The sequence below is a fragment of the Pseudorasbora parva genome, chromosome 1 (genome assembly GCF_024679245.1).
Source record: "Pseudorasbora parva isolate DD20220531a chromosome 1, ASM2467924v1, whole genome shotgun sequence".
Classification (NCBI taxonomy): Eukaryota; Metazoa; Chordata; class Actinopteri; order Cypriniformes; family Gobionidae; genus Pseudorasbora; species Pseudorasbora parva.
In genome coordinates, this window is record NC_090172.1 from 61,978,889 (window position 1) to 61,995,893 (window position 17,005).

Here is a 17,005-nt window from a genome sequence, read left to right on the forward strand (position 1 = left end):
AATTATTTAGTTCATCAAAGAATCCTGGATCAAAGATTTCGCAAACATCTGAACCAACACGTCTGCAAGTCATATGTATATGAGAATGATTTGTGAAGGGACATGTGACACTGAAGAATAACTCTGATGATCTCTTCATCACGGCTCCTGTTAGTGGGTGGGATATATTAGGCAGCAAGTGAACATTTTGTCCTCAAAGTTGATGTGTTAGAAGCAGGAGGAATGGCCAAGCGTAAGGATTTGAGCGAGTTTGACAAGAGCCAGATTGTGACGGCTAGACAACTGGGTCAGAGCATCTCCTAAACTGCAGCTCTTGTGGGCTGTTCCCGGTCTGCAGTGGTCAGTCTCTATCAAAAGTGCTCCAAGAGGAACAGTGGAGAACCGGCCACAGGGTCATGGGCGGCCAAGGCTCATTGATGCACGTGGGGAGTGAAGGCTGGCCCGTGTGGTCCGATCAAACAGACGAGCGACTGGAGCTCAAACTGCTCCAGAAGTTAATGCTGGTTCTGATAGAAAGGTGTCAGAATACACAGAGCAGCTCAGTTTGTTGTGTATGGGGCGGCATAGCCGCAGGCCAGTAAGGGTGTCCATGGTGGTCATAATGTTATGCCTGACACAAACACAGCAAACACAGTGCATAAAGTCATTCCTTTTTCAGGATACTTTATTTTGAAGATAATTTTGTTAAAACCAAATAAGTTTTACAGTTTTTTATTGGAAAGGGTTTAAACAATGTCATGTTTTCATGCTTTATTAATGTATCATAAACTATTTTTTTTACATAGAGGCACTAACCTTATGGCACTAACCTAAACCTTTCTACTGAAATGTCAAGTTCTGCACTTCTAAACTGCTCTCTGATTGGCTGCACCTGTAGCCGAATTACTGCCGCAAAGCCACAAAGCAGCAGTTTTTATTTCAGTTGAGCTCAAGCTGAACAGTTTCCCAAACGTGCTGTTCAAACTCAGTTCCTCTCCATTGATTCACTATACTGTATATGCAGTGGGTACGGAACGTATTCAGACTCCCTTACATTTTTTGCTCTTTGTTATATTGCAGTCATTTGCTAAAATCATTTAAGTTAATATTTTTCTCATTAATGTACACACCGCACCCCATATTGACAGAAAACAAGAATTGTTGACATTTTTGCAGATTTATTAAAAAAGAAAAACTGAAATGTCTCATGGTCCTAAGTATTCAGACCCTTTGCTCAGTGTTTAGTAGAAGCACCCTTTTGATCTAATACAGACATGAGTCTTTTTGGGAAAGATGCAACATGTTTTTCACACCTGATTTGGGGATCCTCTGCCATTCCTCCTCTCAGATCTTCTCCAGTTCTGTCAGGGTTGGATGGTAAACGTTGGTGGACAGCCATTTTCAGGTCTCTCTAGAGATGCTCAATTGGGTTTAAGTCAGGGCTCTGGCTGGGCCATTCAAGAACAGTCACGGAGTTGTTTTGAAGCCACTCCTTCATTATTTTATCTGTGTGCTTTGGGTCATTGTCTTGTTGGAAGGTGAACCTTCGGCCCAGTCTGAGGCCTTGAGCACTCTGGAGAAGGTTTTCGTCCTGGATATCCCTGTACTTGGCCGCAATCGAGGGAAAGATGATCGTCCTGTCCCTGCAGCTGAAGAACACCCCCACAGCATGATGCTGCCACCACCATGCTTTACTGTCGGGACTGTATTAGACAGGTGATGAGCAGTGCCTGGTTTTCTCCACACATACCGCTTAGAATGAAGGTTGAAAAGTTCCATCTTGGTCTCATCAGACCAGAGAATCTTATTTCTCACCATTCTGTAGTCCTTCAGGTGTTTTTTAGCAAACTTTCATGTGTCTTGCACTGAGGAGAGGCTTCCATCGGGCCATTCTGCCATAAAGCCCCGACTGGTGGAGGGCTGCAGTGATGGTCCCGACTGCATCTCTGGAGTTCAGCCGCAGTGATCTTTGGGTTCTTCTTGACCTCTTTCACCAAGGCTCTTCTCCCCGATAGCTCAGTTTGGCCAGACGCCCAGCTCTAGGAAGGGTTATTGTCGTCCCAGACATCTTCTATTTAAGGACTATGGAGGCCACTGTGCTCTTAGGAACCTTGAGTGCAGCAGATTTTTTTTGTAACCCTGGCCAGATCTGTGCCTTGCCACAATTCTGTCTCTGAGCTCTTCAGGCAGTTCCTATGACCTCATGATTCTCGTTTGCTCTGACGTGCACTGTGAGCTGTAAGGTCTTATATAGACAGGTGTGTGGCTTTCCTAATCAAGTCCAATCAGTATAATCAAACACAGCTGGACTCAAATGAAGGTGTAGAACCATCTCAAGGATGATCAGAAGAAATGGACAGCACCTGAGTTAAATATACGAGTGTCACAGGGTCTAAATACTTAGGACCATGTGATACTTCAGTTTTTCTATTTTAATAAATCTGCAAAAATTTCAACAATTCTGTGTTTTTCTGTCAATATGGGGTGCTGTGTGTACATTAATGAGAAAAAAAGAACTTAAATGATTTTAGCAAATGGCTGCAATATAACAAAGAGTGAAACATTGAAGGGGGTCTGAATACTTTCCTTACCCACTGCATACTTGTGGGGCAGAAATTAGAATAAGAAATTAGGCTGAATCTCTCGTTTGCTTAAAATATGCAAATTAACAGGAAGACGTCATAATTGCACAATTGCTCTCATTGGTTCACTATACGACTATAGGAAGAAACTAAACAAAATTTTAATTCCTGCAGATTTTGCTGCTGAGTGCCAACAGAATCATTATGGACTGAAAGGAAAATCAATCCATCTGAGCATCAGCTCCAGAAATCAGTCACATCAGATAGCTGATGTCGTATGGAGACGATTCGACAGGAAAGATTTACTTGCAAACTCAAAAAGAGTTAACCCTAATTTTGAGGAAAAAATGGAATTAGAATCAGACTATTCTTTGACCATACACAACCTTCAGGAAAATGACAGCGGACTATACGAGGCCCTTACGGACTGGGAGACAAAACAGCTGGCTGCCTTCCTCCTTAAAGTAGAGAGTAAGACCCATCCATCCGCCTCATCTTCATTTACACGCATGATCTACACTTCCGTATCTCACTCTCTCACTCATCTGCTGTTTTCCAGACACCGTCTCTGAGCCTGTAATCAAAGTGAGTCCCCATGATGTGAATTCATCACTGTGTGGGGCCGCAGTGAACTGCTCCGTCGACGGGAGCTGGGCCTCGTATGACTGCGACCGGAGTGTGTGTGCGGAGACACACTCCTCTCTGTCCTCCATTAACATCAACCTCACTGTGCTGGACAGCGGCTTTAGATGCCACGCCAGCAACCACGTGAGCAAGAGTCATTCTCAGACTTCAGACTTCATGTGTAAGTTTACCCAATGCTCATCCTGGTTCGCGTTTCACGCTGTCTAGCACTTAGGATACCACACACTTGGTTTTTGTTTCACACTCATAATAATAATCATTAGTGACTAATAATCAGCCCTTATATTTCACACTTTTGTAAACCCCGAGTTAATGCACTTATGAGATTAATAGCAAGCACGTCATGCAACGTGTTTTACTAGCTGTCATATCTGTGGAACCGCGGTGAATCCCCTTTGGTTTCTGATGAGAGAAAAACCGGAACGCGGAGGAGTGTTTGTTTATATCACTGTCTGAAGTTAATAACTGTTTCCTCTAGATGCTGAAGTTTCTGTGGTGTTTACTGACTGCATGAATATTTAATAAGGCAAACATGGAGGCGTTTGATTGGTTGACTGTTGGGATGATGTTTTTGGCACCACAAAATGGTTGATTGTTTTACAGGAGCGTGGGACACAACCTAACGTGGGGTTAGTTGTAGGTTTTAAAACTTTCCACACATGCCAGGGTGAAGAAACTTTATGTATAGTTTCCATATCAACACTATATAGAGAAAAAAATGCTGAACATTTATTTAACCATAAATGTCTTACTTTTATATTTAATCTGTTTTTTGTTTATTTAAAATAATATCACAAATCTGATATTATTGTAATCTTATATCTGTTATTTAACAGTTGAGATGGTTCTTAAAGGGGGGGTGAAACACTCAGTTTCAGTCAATCTTGAGTACCTATAGAGTAGTATTGCATCCTTCATATCTCCGAAAAGTCTTTAGTTTTATTATATTTATAAAAGAAATATGGCTGTACCGAGTCTTTCGGGAAAAAACCGAGCGGCTGGAGGCGTATCGAGTGGGCGGAGCTAAAGAATGACGAGCGCAGCTACTGCATGAGAGCTTCTGAAAGCTGACGCCCTCAAGGCTGAAAAAGAAAACTTTACCCTAATAAACTATGGCTATCAATCAGATTCAGCTAATACAGATAATGATCCAGAATCAGATCCGGAGGCTGAAATAAATTGAACAGGAGAAACAGCAGCAGCAGGACATCCGTCTCTGTGGTATGGACTGTATTTAGTGGCCTGTCAACATTTGTGTGTGTTTACTCGCAGTTTATGAGGACATGATTCGGTTTATGGACTATTGTATGCGATTAAACCTTAGCAGTAGCAAGCAAAACGGTTTTGCACGTCAGATAGTGTATAAAAAAAAAATGGCGTAAGTTAGCGCCTTTGAATTAGTAGTGGGAAGTTCGGATCATTTTACTGACTCGGATCTTTGAGTCTCGTTCAGCAAAATGAACGAATCTTTTTTCGAGTCATTTCGAGTCATTTCGTTCATTTCACCAAAATGACATGTTAAATAGCCCAACACATCTAGTACTTGTGAAAATGTTGATTACATTTTAAAACTACATACAAATAAACTATAGGGTACAGCAACCAAAGCCAAATTATAAGAAACTGAAATGTTTAATTAATTGATTAGTTGTTGGGTCAGGCTATTGCAGTCTCTGTTTGTTCACCTCACCTCCTGATCCAAAACATTCTTTCTCTTGCAACTTCATATTTATCACGTTTGTTCTCCGCCTCTCGTGTCTTCGAGCTCCTCGAGACGTTAGCTGTCGACTCGTCTGTGTCTGACTCTGATCAGATCTGGGGGCTGGGCCGCCCGGACCGTGCGTGACACAGGTCCGGAAACAGAAATGATTAGTTCTTACGAGTCTTTCGGGTTTGAGTCTTTCGTTCTTCCTGTTAGTCCCATAGAGTCTATGCTTTCAATAACGGAAACAGAAAAGATTAGTTCTTTTGATCGAGTCTCGGGTTTGAGTCGTTCGTTCTTTTGTCACGTGACTTGTCACCGTATAGACCACAAGTTCACAACCTTTTTAGTAAAAAGCACGTAGTTATTTATTTTATTTTTTATATTATTCTCAGTTAATATCAGACATGGGAAATATATTGACTATTCAAGTCTAACATCACAAATTCAATTAGACTAATTTTGAATCAACTGTGTGTGTGTGTATATATATATATATATATATATATATATATATATATATATATATATATATATATATATATATATATATATATACACACACACACACACACACACAGCATGTGACTGACAGCAAGAACGAAAGACTCAAACTCGAGACTCAAAAGAACTAATCTTTTCTGTTTCCGTTACTGACAGCATAGACTCAATGGGACTAACAGGAAGAACGAAAGACTCAAACCCGAGACTCGATCAAAAGAACTAATCTTTTCTGTTTCCGTTATTGACAGCATAGACTCTATGGGACTAACAGGAAGAACGAAAGACTCAAACCCGAGACTCAAAAGAACTAATCATTCGGAGATTCAGAGCTCATTCAGAGGCCATATGTTGCGTAATGCGCATGCGCGGTCAACACAAAATGAACGAATCACTATCTGAGACAACTCGGTAGTCCCGAGTCATAATAAAGATTCGTTCAAAATGAACGAATCGTTCATGAACGACACATCACTACTTTGAATGACGAAGCACGCTTTGTGAGAACGCTAGGTTTATGTTTGGGTGGTTTTACAATAAACAAACTGACACCTATAGTGGTCAGCTAAACAAATGTATTTAAACACACAGCATAGATCGCATGCTCCATTGATAAATTAACTAACATTATACCCGATCGTGTCGTTTACTGATGTTTACTCACGCGACGATAGACAACAGCTCAGACATTTGAAGCAGTTTTACTCGCCGCCTGCTTCTAAAGCACGACCGCGATCCTTTATCGCTGGGACCGCTCCGTCAAAAACACACTTCTTTGGTAACTGTTGATTTGGTGAAGTCCTGTGACAGCAGTGACGGTGGAAATCCACTTTGCGACGCGACTGAAGCGATGTTGTGAAGCTTCCCGTCATTTCTGCGTTCAAATCGGTTCAAATGCAGCGCTGCCTTCCCGGAATGCTGTGCTGAAGTGTTGAAGTCGCTCGACGTCACCCATAGGAATAAAGTGGAGCGCGGCGCGACATAAGTGTTCACGGACGACTGGATCTGCACCTTGAGAGAGTGTTTATGGGCGTGCATTTCCTCTCTCGGTCTAGTCACGCACGCGCGTGAAGGAGTATTTTTGACACAGAAATACTCCATCAAACGTCCAACATTAGTTTTGAAACAGCATTTCACCCCCCTTTAATGCTGATCTAACAGCAGAAGACGTGAGCCGGGGTTTAAATCCCAGATGAGCAGGCGGGGCATGTTGTCACACTTCAATTTAATAAGCCCCTATTAGCACTACGCTATTATATTCTATACTTTTATTAATTCTTTTCAAAAACCATGAGAAAAAGTTTGAATAAAGACTGATAGTAAATATTCAGAAATTATTGATTATTATTAGGTATTGAACTATATGCTGTATAGCATATAAGCTACATGCCATCATCCTAAATAAACCCGGGTCGGGTGTTCCTAGGGTAAATAGTGGTTTTGTTGTTGTTTTGTTGATATGTAACATTTTCGATATGTAAAATAACATTTTATTTTGGTTTATTTTACATTTAATTTAAGTTAAAAAACTAACATTATAAAATAGCGTTTGATTTCTCTTTCTATAACGTTTGAATGTGTCTGTTCATCTTCAGGTCATGAAAAGCTCCAGAGAGATGTGCGTTCTCCACCGACCCTCCTCTTCTGGATCGCCGTGGCCGCTGGGGTCGGTGTCGCGCTGGGATTGCTCATGGGTTTGATTGCAGTAATTGTGAAGAAAAGAAAGACTTCAAAAGTTCATCCGCAGGTACCGGTCTAACTCTCTCTCGGAGACTGCCGATCTCACGTCTGTTCAAGTCAAGTCAAATATACTTCATTGTCCCAAAGGGAAATTTTTCTTAGGCGCAGCAGTGGCGCCTCCAGAAATTTTTCATAGGGGTGGCCAGATGGGGCCACTTAAAATCTTGGGGTGGCACACCAAAACTAGAAACCAGTTCACCCAAAAATGAAATTTCTGTCATAATTTACTCTCCCTCATGATGTTCCAAACCTGTACGAGTTTCTTCGTTCTGTTGAACATAAAATAATATATTTTGAAGAACGTTTGTAACCAAATATTTGCTTTGGGGGCAACATTGACTTCCATGGTAGGAATGTGTCTTCATATGTGTTCTACATAAAGAAATGCATACAGGTTTGGAACAACTTGAGGGTGAGGAAATTATGAGAGATTTTTCATTTTTGGGTGCACTGTCTCTTTAAGCAGTCATTCTGAACCAGTAACCACTTTACTGACAAATCTGAAATTCAAAAATGTTTAATCCTCTTTATTAATTTACTATTATGACTATATTATTATGTAATTATTTGTCCCATTTTAATCTAAATATTTTTTAAATGTCAAACTGCTAAATGATAAATTGATAACATTAATTGGGCTATAATATATTAATTAACCGCTCTAATGTCTAGAAAAATAAGTCTGCCAAGCTCTGATAATGTATGGAATATTATATTATATTATCCATTAAAAAAACAATAGGCCTAACTTTAGTTCTCGGATGTGTCTGTCATCGCATGCTTTCAGTCAGACAGTCTGAGACACTGAAATGCTTCTCTGCAAACTGTGCAGTTTGTCTTAGGTTCATCTTAAGTTACTGGACAGACCCACTCATGACACCTTTTTTTCTATTCAACCCTATATCTGGAAATCCTCTTGCGTTCAAACTGTGGATGCGAGCTCGACATGTTTTTAAAAACCCCCTGGTGGCGCCACTGGGTGTAGTGCCACAGCAGCAGTAACATACAGTACACAGATAAACAACAAAAGTACATACGTAAATGTTAGGGGTGTTCGATTCCCGGTTTTTTGGAGTCGACTCCGATTCCCGACTCTCACTGTGGGAGTCTTTGGAATCGACTCCTCGACTCCGTTATCTTTACATCAATACAGGGTTAGAAATCAGACAAAATTGCTGTTGTTACACACTTAAAATATTTCTTCCAAATGCGAAGTCCTAAATTCCTCTCATTAAAACCGCACACTTTTAGCGTGGCCATCCAAATTAGTCTAATTTAGCGATGACTTTCGTGGCTATTTCGTGGCTATAAACTAAAGCTAGCATGGAGGAAGCCTATAATTACAAATTAACGTCTCTGTGATTGTTTTTTATATTTCTAAAAGAAGCTCTCAAATAAATGTGTGACAGTTTCTGCGACAGCTCTCTGACGCGGTGTACACGACGTCAGTGTATTACCTCGCTGCTCGCTTCATTTCACTCCCTCCTTGCTTATTGTGCACTCAACTTCCATGCACTTTAGATGAGAGATTCAGTGAAATAGAGCGATTTCGGACACACAACAGAGTCGACACCGAGAGTCGATTCCTGTACTGGAGTCGACCCCGACCCTGGGGCTATTCAGAGTCGAGGAATCCACTCTTTTGGAGTCGACTCCCCATCACTAGTAAATGTACAACATACACAACATAAACAATTATAACCATACACAATCTGTACAAATGCTGCATGTCAAATCAATAATATCAACTGGCTCTAAGCAAAGATAAAAAATAAAACCTGAGATCGGCTAAAACTAATCTACAAAAAAAAACATGATCAAAAATGAATGAATAAGTAATAAATAAAGGCCGGCCCTGAGAGCAGATCAGAATGTGCAGGAATATAAGATCAAATAAATGAATGGCCTCTTTATTAAGCAGAGTAATGGATGTAGGAATAAAGGAGAGCTTCAGTCGGTTAGTTTTCCATCTGGAAGCAGGGGTGTCGGACTGGGGGAGTAAAGGGTACCGAGTACCCAGGGCCCGAGGCAGGGGAGGCCCTTAGAAGTCAGTTTTCTATATATAGTTATACATTAATCAGAGTTTGGCTTATTTTTTTTTTACGTTTTAAATGATAAAAATGCAATACCCCACCCATTGGTATGACTATGGTATTTGGTACGGGGGCCCAGCAAGATGGTTTATCCCCAGGGCCCAAAATTTGGTGCTACGCCGCTGTCTGTAAGCTCTGTACCTTCTGCCTGAGGGAAGAAGCTCATACTCGGCAAATAAAATGTGAGAGGGATCGTTAACAATCCTTCAACAATCCTATGAGCCAATCTAGAAACAGTGCCTTCGTAGATGGACTGCAAAGAAGGCACGTATTTTTGGCCTATCGCTTTCATCACTGTTTTTATGATGTTTGGATTTGGTTGGACTGTGATACCACCAAACCATGCAGCCATTCTGTATCTGATAATACTTTCTAGAACTGCAGATTAAAAGACGCCCGTGACTGCCCTGCTTACACCAAACACCCTTTGGGCCAGTCGCCTGCACTAAATAGTCCACATGATCATTCATTATTAGGTTACCATCCAGTAGAAAACCAAGATATTTGAAAGTGCTGACCTGCTCAATCCCACTATCACCAATTATAACAGGAGCACGATCTCTCACTGCTCTTGGGTCATCATCTCTTTAGTCTTTTTTACATTAAAAACAAATGTTCTCTTCTTTCTCTTTATCAGTCCAGTCATGTTGTCACAGCCAGGAATACGGTGATCGAACAGCATCATGAAACCATCTACAGCACAGTGAACAAGCCAGTCGCGTCCCAGAATCCTCCAGGAAACCACACTGACAGCAGCGCAGAAGGAACCATCTATGACACTCCGACACGACATGTGTGTTACGCCTTTAGGTCTGAACTTTTACCTCATATTAGCAGACGCAGTGAAACTCAGTTTGACTTTTGTTGGTTTGTGTCTTTCTCAGCCCAAGGTCCGTCAGGTAAACAGTGTGACGGTGATGATAGATAACCAGGAGCGACAGCGAGCCGGATCCGACAGAACTGTTCAAGTACAAGCGACGGTACACCAGGCAGACGAACCCGACTCGGAACAAATAAACACGGTTTACTGCAAACTGGGAGAGATATGACACGCCAGACACCAGAGACTTAAACCACAGCAGAAAAACTGCACATTGTGTGCTTTTTACTTTTTTTATCACCGGATAGATGTGTCGGCTCAGTTAAGCATTATATGGTCATATACATTGTATGCTGCCGGATATTTTTTATGAAACTTTGCATTACTCTCTTAAAAATAAAGGTTCAAAAAGGGGACTTTTGTAGCAAAGCAAGTCATAGTTTCCAGTCATGTGACCCGGAGAGCAAAACCTCCAGAATATGAACACATTACGCAGTTTCTTTATAATGGTTTTATATGGAGAAACTGTGCATTGTGTTTATATTCTGTATCCATCTGCTCGCTTGTATAGAGTATGCATCATCAGTGAGGTGTGTATTGAATTTGGTGTTATGAAGCTGTCTTAGTTCATTAATGAATGGCAGGCAAAGGAGGAAAGCCTTGTTTTGCTCTTGAGTTGGGCGTTTATATAAGGGTGTGACGTCAAAAGAAGAACCATCGTTGGATTCCAAAAGAACCTTCCAGAGTTTAGAACATTCTACAAGAACCTTCCGGTGATCAGAACATTCTAAAAGAACCTTCAGATGATCAGAACATTCTAAAAGAACCTTCAGGTGATCAGAACATTCTAAAAGAACCTTCAGGTGATCAGAACATTCTAAAAGAACCTTCAGATGATCAGAACATTCTAAAAGAATCTTACAGTGATCAGAACATTCTAAAAGAACCTTACAGTGATCAGAACATTCTAAAAGAACCTTCAGGTGATCAGAACATTCTAAAAGAACCTTCCGGTGATCAGAACATTCTAAAAGAACCTTCAGGTGATCAGAACATTCTAAAAGAACCTTCTGGTGATCAGAACATTCTAAAAGAACCTTCAGGTGATCAGAACATTCTAAAAGAACCTTCAGATGATCAGAACATTCTAAAAGAACCTTACAGTGATCAGAACATTCTAAAAGAACCTTCAGATGATCAGAACATTCTAAAAGAACCTTCAGATGATCAGAACATTCTAAAAGAACCTTCAGATGATCAGAACATTCTAAAAGAACCTTCAGATGATCAGAACATTCTAAAAGAACCTTCAGATGATCAGAACATTCTAAAAGAACCTTCAGATGATCAGAACATTCTAAAAGAACCTTCAGGTGATCAGGACATTCTAAAAGAACCTTCAGATGATCAGAACATTCTAAAAGAACCTTCAGATAATCAGAAGATTCTAAAAGAACCTTCAGGTGATCAGGACATTCTAAAAGAACCTTCAGGTGATCAGGACATTCTAAAAGAACCTTCAGATGATCAGAACATTCTAAAAGAACCTTCCGGAGATCAGAACATTCTAAAAGAACCTTACAGTGATCAGAACATTCTAAAAGAAGCTTCAGGTGATCAGAACATTCTAAAAGAACCTTCAGATGATCAGGACATTCTAAAAGAACCTTCCGGAGATCAGAACATTCTAAAAGAACCTTACAGTGATCAGGACATTCTAAAAGAACCTTCAGGTGATCAGGACATTCTAAAAGAACCTTCAGATGATCAGGACATTCTAAAAGAACCTTCAGGTGATCAGAACATTCTAAAAGAACCTTCCGGAGATCAGAACATTCTAAAAGAACCTTACAGTGATCAGAACATTCTAAAAGAACCTTCAGATGATCAGAACATTCTAAAAGAACCTTCAGATGATCAGAACATTCTAAAAGAACCTTCAGATGATCAGAACATTCTAAAAGAACCTTCCGGTGATCAGAACATTCTAAAAGAACCTTCAGATAATCAGAACATTCTAAAAGAACCTTCAGATGATCAGAACATTCTAAAAGAACCTTCAGATGATCAGAACATTCTAAAAGAACCTTCAGATGATCAGAACATTCTAAAAGAACATTCAGTTGATCAGAACATTCTAAAAGAACCTTCAGATGATCAGAACATTCTAAAAGAACCTTCAGTTGATCAGAACATTCTAAAAGAAGCTTGTGTGGAATGGAAAGGCTCCATGGATTTTAAAGGAGGTTCTTGGAACCGCTGATGCCAATGAAGAACCGTTATTTTTAAGAGTGTGTGCGATGAAAACAGTCCTGTATTGTTGTCCAGTGGCCTCATTGTGTAGCATGTTTAATCCAGCAATTTTACTTTTTGCATTTTTAATTTCTATTTTGTGTAATAATGTCATAATCTTTGAAAATTTGTCCAAATATTGAGTCATGGAACAAATGTTAAAAATCACTGCACATATCGTCCATAGTTCGTTCATCACTGGAACATACCTGTCAACTTTTGGGTACCAAAATCCGGGATGGGGGGGTTAAATCCTCACATAAACCCATAATAGTAATAATACATTTTATTTGTACCTGTGCTCTTCCTACCTGTATATATACAGTTGTTATAACAACTTCTCAAGTGGGAAATTTACATAAATTGTTATCAGTTAGCACTGCATAAGTTATAAATTATATATAGATTAATCCTTATTAAAGGTAACGTTACTGAAGTTATTTACTCAAGAGCAGAGCATACAGTATTTAGTGAGCAATTACTTTTGTTCTTTACATTGTCATTATAAGTGATTACTGTCACTTTAAAAGATCTTCCGCTGTCGCACATGATGAGACGCATTTAAAAAACTTACAAAACGCGTGACTGTCCCCCACCTGCTCCTCTTCAGAAAATTAAATTCGCTGTCCCATTGATCACGGTATTTACACAGGGTTTGGGTTTGTTGGCAGGAGTGCCTTCCGTCTCTATCGTTAGCTACGTCCATCATCCGTCTCTGGGTCTGTTTTGTTTTTCCCCGCGTTGTCACTCGTCATCATCTGACCTCACACACTATAACCTCGCGACAACGGCCACCTGTAGGCTAGTGCAGATGGAAGTTATCGCGAGGCTAGTTACAGAGCTCAGATTGGAAAAAAATTTTGTTTTGTTTTTTTACTCCGGTATTATTATTTTTTAATAGCGCAGTTTAAAATACGGGAAATTTACGGGAAAATACGAATACGGGAGGACGGCGGGAAAGAAGGGTAAAATACGGGACTTTCCCGGCCAAAACGGGATACTTGACAGGTATGACTGGAAATGGCGCTAGAATATTGTCATTTTATGTAAAATTAAAGTTGTATTTTTGTAAAATAAAGGCATTTGCTTATTAATCGTTTTTGCTCATCTGTTATTTATTTGCTGCACTCATTTCATGTATGGACGATATTAACTTTTCAGGTTATAAAATGAGTTCCAGATGAAGGTGTATGATTAGAGATTTCCACATATAATGAAACCGATGTGGTTTTTACAGACAGCACACACAGGAAGTTCACATTTAGCTTTGGTAAACCAGATAAGAAATTCAAATAGCTAAGTTAGAATAATTTAAAAAACAGCCCTTTACCTTGACTTAAAAATGACATATTTTAAAGGTGCGGTGTGTAAATGAGCGGCATCTTCCACTGTTGTGGAGCCAGAGCTCAACATTAGTGATCATTCGTTAAACAGGTCAGACACAAACCACTTAAAACTATTTTATTGACATGACTGAAGCTCAAACAGTGCAGGTATGAAGAGAAGAGTAACACAGAAAATATCACAAGAAGACACTAAAACATGTTCAAATCAAAAACTATCACACGATGACATGAAACATCTAAACCATCTCTATATGCTGACATCTGCTGGACAACGAGAGGATAATGCATTAAAATGACACACAGGATTAAACTCCAGAACTGGCTTCTTGAATATTTACTAATGTTTTGCTATTATTTCTTATAGTATTCATAATTCTGTAATACTATGACAGTAATGTAAGATGAATGCAGATAAGAGAAGACACTGCAGACGGTTTCTTTAGACCTTCTAACTTTATAGGCCACTAACAGGAAAAACTGGCCTTGACTGACTTTACCAGTCTCAACATTTCAACTGCTTTTTTAAATTATTAGGGGTTCGAGCCTGAAAGGCTGAAACCCTACTGTTATTGTTAATTTTCCCATGATGCATCATTCTCCATCTAAAACTGATCGGGCAGACCAAACCGTAAGTCGTAGAGACTTTAAACTTTCAGGGCTGGTGGTACGTCACCGAGGCATGCCCCGATCGCGTGCGCATGCGTCATGTGATCCTAAAGAAGCTGGCAGACTATATGGTGCTTTAACTCTTATAAAGGTGAAAAATGCTCCATATTATTCTGTGCAAAATGACCTTTAAATGACCGAAAAAGGGTCTGCCCTGCGCAAAACATCACCAAATCGGCTGAGCACGTGCGCCATATTATCCTAAAGAAGCGTGCAAACTTTTACGGACATCGGGCCATCGGTAGAGGTTTTACAGTTTAAAAGGTTTAAAAAAACACCACATTCCCATGATAAATGAGCTGAAAATCCCCCCCCCCCCCCGTTTTGATGGGCATGTCAAAACGCTTGATAAAGTTTTTGCAACCAGCAGCTCAAAGTTCTGAGACCCTATAGTTTTTTAAATAGGCTTTTTAAGGCTCTTTTTATGCCCTTTTAATTAGGGGTTCGACCCTGAAGGGCTGAAACCCTATTGTTATTGTCAATTTTCCCATGATGCATCATTCTCCATCTAAAACTGATCGGGCAGACCAAACCGTAAGTCGTAGAGACTTGAAACTTTCAGGGCTGGTGGTACTCAAACCGACTACCTACGTCACCGAGGCACGCCCCGATCGGCCTGACGGGGGCGCTACAGCGAGCAAAAGTACGAAACGGCTCATAACTCCTTAACCGTTAGGCGTGGGCTCAAGTGTCTTATATCGTTGGAACCCTTGGCTCGGGACGGACAAAACGCATGCCTCGGATTGGCTCGCCCTTCAGGCGCCAATTTCAAGAAAGTTTTGTTTTTTTGAAAACCTACTTTTGTAAACTTCTCCCACATCTTTTCCCTGATTGGAACCAAAACACTGTAGAAATGTTCTTTGGAGCAAGACTATTAATAATTATGAAAAAAAAATAATAATTATGATTCATGGTCGCTAAGGGGAACCAAAATGTTCATAGTGTTGAGGGCCGATTTTACGAAAATGACTATAACTTGTGAATGGAAAGAGATATTTTTGCAAAACTTCTCACATGTCTATGAGCTCAAACTTTGGTCACTTGAAATTTGAAAATTGCGATGATTGTCCACTTGGTGGCGCTGTAAGAGGAAAAAATGTCATAGAAAATGACTATAACCACTCCCAACCATTAATCTGATAAGTGGCATGCAGTCCCTTTGTCCAGTGTGCCATATCGTCTATGAGAACATTGGCGTATCTCAAAAAACATAGTTTGCATCATCAGCACAATGCCTTGAAGTAGCCTAAGAAGTTTAAAGTCAGTGTTTTTCACAGAAGTCACCTCCTTATACTCCTGAATCCTTGCCAAGTCCAACAATCACAAACATGGCAGGTTTTGCCTTATGGTTTGTGTAATAGTGTAATTTAGCACTTACAGAACTTTTGCGATTATCTTCAAAACTGCTAGTCCAAATGAGCCAAAACCACCAAAGGAAATTTAATAACATAGGTCAATAGCTAAACAATAATGTCCAAATGTCAATACTATGATAGGAAGTGAAATCCAATCAATGTTGCCCATGGGTCATTTTTATACTCATAAATATACTGTAACTATCTATATTGGGGTGGCCAATCCTGCTCCTGGAAGGCCACAGTTCTGCAGAGTTTAGCTCCAACCCCAATTAAACACACCTCTACCAGCTAATCAAGATCTTAACACACCTGTCTGGAAGTTTCGAGTATGTCTATTGAGGCAAGCTGTAGCTAAAGTTCAGGACAGTGACACCCCTGGTCTAGAACTTCAAAATGAAATGAGATATTTATAACAAATTTGACACATATGCATGGACACACTCTGAGGAGCCAAGACTGCTAAAAAACATTACAAATTCTACATTTTCTTTTTTCATCTATGATCCAAGTTCATTTCTTTATTTGGATCCCCATCAGCCAGTACCCAGGCAGTGGATACTCTTCCTTTATCCCAACAAGTACAAAACACAAAACTACATTAAATCCACTACAATAAAAAGTCAATAAAAATTATCGAGTTACTATTGTGCCATTAAATGTTCCTTTAAAGATTTAAAAAAACTTTTTTTAAAACTTAAAATATGTAATATCTGATAGTAAATCATTCCATATTTCCCATCATCTATACGTTGCAGTATGTTGTTTTACAGTAGTTTTACTCTAGTAAAGTATTAACATCCCTTTGATGCATGCCTGGTGTTGAAATTCTGACTAGTACTACTGTATAAAAGTTGACATTACAGGACATTAGGAACTCTAGACAGAAATATTTTGGGAACACTTTACAATAAGGTTGTATTAGTTAACATTAGTTAATGCATAAGCTAACATGAACTAACCATGAACAACACCTCTGTTTAGCATTAGTTCATCTTTGTTAACGTTAGTTATTAAAAATACAGCTGTTCTTGGTTTGTTCATGTTAGTTCAGTGCATTAACTAATGTTAACAAGATTTGAATAATGCATTAGTAAATGTTGAAATGAACATTAACTAAGATAAATAAATGCTTTAAAAGTGCAGTTCATTATTAGTTCATGTTAACTCATGTATTCCTGAGGCTATTATAATTTAAGTCGGGAGGTTATTATAATAAAACCGTGTTTTTGCCTTATGGATTACCATTTGTATAACTACACAAATAACATAAAGTTATACTAT

At 39.5% G+C, this 17,005-nt stretch overlaps 2 protein-coding genes across 2 annotated transcripts in view; both read left to right on the plus strand.

Annotated features, from left to right (window-relative positions):
- si:ch1073-220m6.1 (SLAM family member 6) overlaps positions 1 to 10,572 on the plus strand; it is an 11,011-nt gene extending 439 nt beyond the window's left edge. The window contains exons 2-6 of the mRNA XM_067452057.1: positions 2,736 to 3,032; positions 3,121 to 3,366; positions 7,005 to 7,156; positions 9,880 to 10,035; positions 10,127 to 10,572. Coding sequence (XP_067308158.1) covers positions 2,736 to 3,032; positions 3,121 to 3,366; positions 7,005 to 7,156; positions 9,880 to 10,035; positions 10,127 to 10,291 — 1,016 coding nt within the window. The 3' untranslated portion in view covers positions 10,292 to 10,572. The remainder of the gene's footprint in view (positions 1 to 2,735; positions 3,033 to 3,120; positions 3,367 to 7,004; positions 7,157 to 9,879; positions 10,036 to 10,126) is intronic.
- Positions 10,573 to 10,699: 127 nt separating this feature from the next.
- Positions 10,700 to 12,325, plus strand: LOC137070759 (leucine-rich repeat and coiled-coil domain-containing protein PF3D7_0703800-like). The gene is made up of 2 exons (XM_067438218.1): positions 10,700 to 10,756; positions 10,844 to 12,325. Exons 1-2 carry the CDS (start codon positions 10,700 to 10,702, stop codon positions 12,323 to 12,325), a joined length of 1,539 nt encoding a protein of 512 aa, XP_067294319.1.
- Positions 12,326 to 17,005: the final 4,680 nt, after the last annotated feature.

Excerpts from the sequence above, each read along its gene's own strand:
- LOC137070759 (XM_067438218.1), top strand. The coding sequence starts at position 10,700 with ATGGCAGGCAAAGGAGGAAAGCCTTGTTTTGCTCTTGAGTTGGGCGTT. Across the intron at positions 10,757-10,843 it reads AGTTGGGCGTTTATATAAGG|AACATTCTAAAAGAACCTTC; the intron begins GTGTGACGTCAA and ends TCCGGTGATCAG.